General features: G+C 42.0%; 2 protein-coding genes across 2 annotated transcripts in view; both read right to left on the bottom strand.

The window, feature by feature from the left end:
• The window catches only part of LOC101780209 (uncharacterized protein At3g52155, chloroplastic), a 2740-nt gene extending 2069 nt beyond the window's left edge, over positions 1 to 671 (bottom strand). The window contains exon 1 of the mRNA XM_004956425.3: positions 311 to 671. Coding sequence (XP_004956482.1) covers positions 311 to 569 — 259 coding nt within the window. The 5' untranslated portion in view covers positions 570 to 671. The remainder of the gene's footprint in view (positions 1 to 310) is intronic.
• A 788-nt stretch (positions 672 to 1459) lies between these two features.
• On the bottom strand, positions 1460 to 5158 carry LOC101780604 (ycf20-like protein). Its single transcript, XM_004956426.3, has 2 exons — positions 4895 to 5158; positions 1460 to 2564 (listed from the first exon to the last, which is right to left on the bottom strand). Exons 1-2 carry the CDS (start codon positions 5047 to 5049, stop codon positions 2123 to 2125), a joined length of 597 nt encoding a protein of 198 aa, XP_004956483.1. The 5' UTR covers positions 5050 to 5158; the 3' UTR covers positions 1460 to 2122.
• Positions 5159 to 7490: the final 2332 nt, after the last annotated feature.

Below are 7490 nucleotides of genomic sequence, written 5' to 3' on the forward strand. Positions count from 1 at the left end.
CCAAACACCCCCTAAGACTTAAAATATTTATGATGTTGTATCTTGCCCAGATGGTCAATGTGCTGGAACAGCTCTATACGACTCCAGCAATAATCTTGCTAAAGCACCACAACATTTCATTAGTCCAAAAAAAGCAGAGGCACCAGATCAGCTATTCACATGTAGCAGTAAACAAACATCATCATTCCTCCACATCCAACGCTCCTAATTCCGGCAATGCTCCTTCCTACCGAGTGGAAGGTAAATTGACACACAAACTCTTGGAACCCTCCAGCGCACAGCCAATCTGACGCTGCTGCGCTTGACGTACCTCTGGTGAAGCGCCCCCCGGCGGCGCTCTCACCGTGGCGGAGGAGGATGAGGCGGCGGCGCGGCGTCGTGGAGGGTGCGCCCGCGACCGCCGGCTCCGCTGCGGCCGCCGGCGCCTCGACGGAGACGGAGACGGAGCGGGCGACGGCGCGAGGCGGGCGGCAGGCGGCCGGCGCGCGGAAGGAGGAGAGGAGGAAGCGCGGGGCCGGGGAGCAGGAGCGGGAGAGCAGTGCGGCGGGAAGAGGAGCTGGAGCTCTCATCTTCCGGTGGCTATGGGTTGGGTTGATTTGGCTGCTGACATGGGATGCTTGCCACGGGAGGGAGAAAGGATAGGTGAGGTTGCTCTATGCCTGTTGTACTACCTGTTTCTACAAGCCGCTCGTGCACTCTAGATTTTGCCAATTTTGGGGCTGTTTGGGAACAGGGTATTAAACACCCGTCACATCAGATGTTTGGATGCTAATTAGGAGTATTAAATATAGGCTAATTATAAAACTAATTGCATAGATAGAGTGTAATTTGCGAGACGAATCTATTGAGCCTAATTAGTCCATGATTTGACAATGTAATGCTACAGTAACCATTTGCTAATGATGGATTAATTAGGCTTAATAGATTCGTCTTGCGAATTATCACAAGGTTCTGCAATTAGTTTTATAATTAGCTCATGTTTAATTCTCCTAATTAGCATCCGAACATCTGATATGACACTGTTAAAGTTTAACACCTCGTATCCAAACACCCCGTGTCTATCTTCTTCTTTTTTTTTGTTACAGTTACTTTTTAGACGAATTCGGTTAGCTCCAGGAGATCATCTCTATGTCTGGAATGTATTATAGTACTCTCTCTGTTCTTAAATTATAAATCGTTTTAACTTTGTTAGTTTCATATATATTATTATCAGAAGTTTTAACTTTTTTAGTTTCATATATATTAGTATGGATCTAGATATAGCGTATGTCTAGGTGCATAATAATAATAATAGCTATGAACCTAGAAAAGTCAAAACGACCTACGATATGAAACGGAGGGGTACATACTTAGGAGGCAGTAGAAAATACACTCCTCGAATAATCATGCAGCCATGAAATTTATAAACATAATGACTGGGAAAATGCTTCTTCATATACAACTCATTTGTAACACCAAATTTACAAAATTAATGAGAAGGAAAATGCTTCAATACAACCCATTTGCATAACACCGTTACAAGTTTACAACTCAATGATTCAAGTGATTTAAACTATTTGATCATTAAGCAACATCTCTCAATGACAAGTTAAAACAACTACACACAATCATAGTATAATGACTTGAGCTCTTCGCCTCTTCCACAATTAAAACGAGTAGAAAGCGTAAATACTCTTAGCTACAGCTTACTTAATGAAGTATCAAATTCATCACAACACTGACATGCACAAACTATTACAAGGTAAGTACGATATGTCTGCGGAAGAAATTCATCAGCCTTCTTATTTTTCTCCAAAAAAGCACAAATGCATATTAGATTAGGGTTCAATGACATGGAAGTCAAGAACTACAGCATATATACACTTTACAGGCCAAACAATGCTGAACAGCTTGCAGCACTTATATAAAAGAATAATATCTGCTCCAAACATCTCGATCAGCTTTGAAGAAATCAAATCGCTTCAACAGCAGCCATCTCTTCCAGAATTTGAGCCAAATGTAACAATACTAAAATTTGAGCAATGGGCAATGGCTACTGCGGAACCATATCATGGTGTTACCATGATACCAGTATACCACCAACATTACTTGTAGGCACATAGTAGAAGATGATAGCGTAAACTCAGCTACCCAGCTTGAAGGCGTCCACGAAAAGGCCCAGACATACGCCGGCTTTCCAGTAGTTCACCATTGAAACCAATTTCTGAAGCCTCCCAGGAGGCCTGGCGATTGGTTTTCTGTACATAAGCATGCCAATTCCCTCAATGGCAGCCACTATAACACCAGCAACAAGAACATCCCAGTCGCCAGTCTGCCCTAGTATTGTTGCCAAGGCGTTGGCAGTGTAGAAGCCAAGGAGGACGAGGAATATCTTTGTGGGGGAGTTGGTCCTGGCAGAGTTCAGCTTTTCAAGTAGCTCCCTTCCAGCGGCTAGGATGAGTCTGCCCAGCCTTGTCCTACCAAGGAAGCCACTGTCCTCATCAAAATCTTGGCCATCAGTGTTAGATGGCCCACCAGTTTCCAAAGCAAAGGCTGGCCTCAATCCGCAGTTTTTCATCTGGTAACTAAAACAGAGTACAGATATCAAACCGTGGTACCAAAGCTTCTGAGGAGAAGAGAAAAGAACTCTCCACAGCAATATGAAAATAGACAATATTCTATTTTTGTTTCAATCTAGCTTGACAAACCTTGATGCTAAAGCTAACTAGCCGATAATAAAATAAGACCACAATTAATTCGGTATCTAGCTATTTTCCATTTTCATAACTGAAATGATACTCTCTTCAAAGATATATTACACTTAACGAAAAGAGCATATTTTGATGATTTTGACCACTAATACATATAAAATTATTTAAATTGACCATGTGAGAACACATCATTAAATCTTGCGTAGTGCTTCTATGTTCTGGCTATCCCTCAAACCAATTGCATAGATGTTGATAGTGTATGGTTGAAACTTGTAGCTTGCTGATGATTAGATTAAGTGAGGCATTAATGGCTTTTCACTCTTATGGCCGAAAGTGATCTCTCTTTTGTGTATAAATAGATTTCTTGTACTATTTTCGTTTTCATTATCTAAACTTTTAAGCATGTCCTAGCCTACCTGAATTTTTTTGTAACCTAAAGGCTTTATTGTTGTTTTTAAAGCATTTTGAGCACATAGTACAACACACGGCAAGCTTAACCATGCATGAAAAGTCCCTACAAGAAAGCAAGATTGCTGATGACTCTATTCTCTAGATTTCATAATGCTTAGCTTCCTGAATGGTGCATTTTGTTAATGCAGGTTTATGGATGCTGTCAAATTTATGTGTTTTTGTTAAATGTGGTAGGCCCAGAAGAAATTTCTTATGAAGGTTTCTGTGTTTTGTTAACTGATTTTGTATTAGGAAACTACCCTCACCAATTTTCACTTTATTCGCTTAACCTCCCGAACAAAATATAGGCTCGATTTACTCCCCCAAAACTATATCAGTTGGTGCCAAACTACTCCTAATGAGATTTCTCTTTTTTGTTTCTCCATGTACATGTTAAGTTTTTAGTTCAAATTTTGTGAGGTGACTTGTAACATGATGCCCTATTTTAGAAAAATACTTTAGAAAGTTTTCACGGATAGTTTTCATATAATTCGTATCTGTGGGATCAAAGTTGTATTAAATGTTCTTAACCTATGAAATAATTATTAAAAAATCTTAATGTATTTTTTTCTAACATAAAACATCATGTTCTCTATCTGCTCAAAAAATTTGAACTTAAAATTCAACCTGTGCACGGAGAAAAAAAAAAGAAAAATCTCATTAGGGGGTAGATTGGCCTAAGTGCAATAGTTTGGGGGAGTAAATTGGGCCTAAGTTTTGTTCAGGGGGTTAGCCACACAAACAGAATTGGTTAGGGTACTAAAATGGACCTTTTTGTTTCGTATTATAAACTTAGACACAAAGTAAAGGCCAAATCAACAACAAATCCACCTTTTGACGAAAGATGTTACTATTAAAATGACTACCCTGATCCTCTAAACTTCTGAAACATCCAGGAAGGTGCTTGAACTATTATTTGAAGTGTCATTTTGTAGAAAACAGTTGGAAGTTTGTGCAAGACTTTGATTGATGGAAAGTGGGCAACAATTTGAAGGGAGTTACTGACTATGACTATCTCACTAAGATAAAAGAATGTGGATAACAGAAAAATCTCATACTCACTTGGCAATGCATAGTATTCTCACATCACAGCCCAGTGATTTATGTCATAATAAAGCTCAAACAAGACATCAATTTGAATGGTTTCTATTTATCTTTAACAAAAAAAAAGTAACATCATGATTCGACACTAAGGGTGCGTTTGGTTCGGTGCCAAACCGTGCCCTGCCAATCGCAGGCGTGCCCGTGCATATTTTGGCCGCTGTTTGGATCGGCACCCGCGCGTTGGCTCGCCGATGCATCCGTGCCCGCAGCTGCCCAGCACTAGTTCATTTTCTCGCCGTTGCATTGGCGTGCTGTGGGCGCAGGAATTGTCCATCTACGCATAGGCGCGACCTTGGTTGGCGGGGCAGCAGTAGGCCAAAACCAAACGTGCCATTAAAGTGACTGCTTAGGAGCCAAATATAGTACTTTGTTCTTAGCGTTCTTACTGCCCTTTTTTTCTTTCGAACTTTACAGGTAACAGTGCATGAAATGGTCATAATAGTGCACTGAGCTGTATGCAATTAGTTCGTAGCGGAGTTACAGAAGTTTTCGAGTGTAATTGTCTACGAACAAATTTGCTAAGCCAGGGGACTATTCGTTTGATGCGGCATCAAATCAAGCTAGTGATGGGGACACAAAAGTTCCAGGTCAGGAACCACTACTGCTGGCACAGGACACGCATCAAAAGAAGAGAGTTATCTAGAACTCACCTGAGAGCCCCTCCGCTACTCTCCTTGGTTGGCCGCAGGAAGCATGCCCGGCTGAGGGGGATGCAGCATCGCGCCGCCGGAGAGCCGCCGCCTCCGCAGAGCCCATCGGACGGAGCCCTCGGAGCGCAGGGAGGGGCCCCACGCCGCACAAGCATGGGCAGCGCGCGCGGGGCAGCTCCTCCGTGCCGAGGACCGAACGGATGCGGCGGCGCGAGCGGCGTCGTCGAGGGGAGGAGCGAGCCTCCCACTGAGTCACTGGCCTGAGGCTTCTACGTGGATGAGAGAGAGCCTCCCCTTCTTGGTTAAGGGGTGGGCCGGCCCGCCGGCGGTCCGCCAGGCCCCACAGGTATTGGGGATTGAGTCCACATTTGTTTTTCGTGCGCCGGGGAGGGTTGCTGGAACCGTCTTTTTTATTTTTAGGCCAAAGATTCTCTCCTAACGGAACTAATTCTAAAAATGGACTCTTAGCTTGGCGCACGTCACGGCGTCAGTCATCCTGGCGCCAAGGTCCATGCGCAGCTGCTGACGCGGATGCCGACATGGCGGGGGCTTGGCGCCATCCATGATGGCACCAAGCCTTGGCACCGTGGATCTTGGCGCCAAGCTTGGCGCCGTAGACCTTGGCGTCGAGCAATTTACCCCATGCCTCGTGGCGTTTCGAACGAAGCAAGTATAATTATTCCGAGGAGTGTGCAACAAACTACACTCTAGTTCAACTGGTTAGGACGTGAGCTTCTTATCCCAAACCCCGCCACGTCGGCATCCGCGCCAGCAGCTGCGCATGGACCTTCGCGTCAGGATGGCTAGCGTTGAGACGTGTAAGCTTGGCGCCAGCGTGGATGGCGCCAAGCTAAGGGTCCATTTTTGGAATTGGTTCCGCCATAGGCGTATTTGTGAGAATCTTTCGCAAAAGGGCTAAAAAATAAAAAAGTCGGTTGCTGGAAACTTAGGTCATGTTTGGTTCCCGTATAACTGAAGTTCAGTCATGTCACATCAAATGTTTGCATACTAATTACGAATATTAAATATAAGTTAATTATAAAATAAATTGTATAAATGAAGGCTAATTCGTGACATGAGACAAAATTATTAAGTCTAATTAGTCCATAATTATAATTTGATCGTGTATTGCTACAGTAAATATGTGCTAATCATAGATTAATTAGGCTTTAATAGATTCGTCTCGCGAATTAGCCATGATTTATACAATTAGTTTTATAATTAGTTCACATTTAGTCCTTCTAATCGGTATCAAACATCCGATGTGACCCGAAGACCAAACACCCTATTAGCATCTTATAGTATAATCTTTAAAAATGAAATCGGCGGACAAGGATCTGACCCTTTGTTGCGCCACGTCATTGGTCTTCTATAACCGTCGAACCTTCTTCAATGGTTGAGCTAGTGCACCAGCTCAAAGCTTGTCCACGTCATATAAGAGATAGCAAAAAAATTATCTCTCCAAGGATCTATCTAATGGCACATTGGTCAAAGTATCTTGGATCTCACAACACGTCCCTCATCGATAAAGTGTGCAGCCCACTTTTTTTCTCCATGAGCTAGCTTATGAACAAGAGATAGTACACTCTCTCCCCTCATCTTCTCTCTTGGATGTAAGCAAAGTGATGATGTGGCTTTCTATGAGCTAGCTGAAGCGGCATTGCTGGAGGTGTTGAGAGTAGAAAGAGAGACTGAAAGAATGAATCTGAGAATTCTCTTCATTGATTAAATGAATGGTGTGGTTATATATTTATACATAGTGAAAGGACATGCCCAAAGGGCAAGATGTCCCTTCAGGGGAGTTGGCCCCTTCAGGGGTGGCCCCTTCGAGGGTTGGTCCCTTCACGAAAAGGTCACAATTATCTACCTAATTGATCACTAACATAAAATGTTTCACAACACTTCCCCTTGATCAATTAGCTCCTTGTAAGCTTCATGTAATCTTTGTTCAATCATCTTTGATTATCATATGGAAAACTCCTCCAAAAACCCTATGGAAAAAATATTGAGGAGAAACCAACTTGCATGTCCATATGCTATTAAAACTCCTTTAAAGCCCAGTGGGAAAATATAAGGAGAAAATGATATATCATATTTAGATTATTGTCTCATCGCAAACTCATATGACAAAAACCTTGAAAAGGAAAACTCATAAGTAAGTTTGGAGATCAATAATATTATGATATGAAGATCATATTCGAATAACCTTCCCCAAAACTCAATGGGAAAATATGAGAAGAAATTGTATGTATTTTATACCTCCTTAAAAACTCTTGTAGAGAAAATAGAAGATATGACATATAATATGTCTTGAATATCACTTTTAAAAATCCTGGTGGGGAAAATAGGTGATATGACATATATTCTTGTATTGATATTGCCTCATTAAAACGTTTGATGAGAAACCTTTGTGAGAAATATTCATATAGGTAAAATAGTAGAACATGATGTTTGGATAGATTCAATTTTAGGAGAGTCTCCTCCTGAGCCTTGCAAAATTTAAAGTTGTTACTCACCACTTACTATGAACACCTTTCTACGATGTAGTGATGGATAAGTACAAAGTGAGTATATTTTGCAAGATGTCTATTCCCTC

This window comes from Setaria italica, chromosome II, assembly GCF_000263155.2.
Source record: "Setaria italica strain Yugu1 chromosome II, Setaria_italica_v2.0, whole genome shotgun sequence".
Classification (NCBI taxonomy): domain Eukaryota; kingdom Viridiplantae; phylum Streptophyta; class Magnoliopsida; order Poales; family Poaceae; genus Setaria; species Setaria italica.

What these genes read in the sequence shown, in the direction of transcription:
- LOC101780604 (XM_004956426.3), bottom strand. Translation starts at nt 5,049, where the DNA reads ATGCTTGTGCGGCGTGGGGCCCCTCCCTGCGCTCCGAGGGCTCCGTCC. An exon ending in AGTAGCGGAGGGGCTCTCAG is followed by an intron (nt 2,565 to 4,894) that starts GTGAGTTCTAGA and finishes ACTCTGTTTTAG; the next exon opens with TTACCAGATGAAAAACTGCG.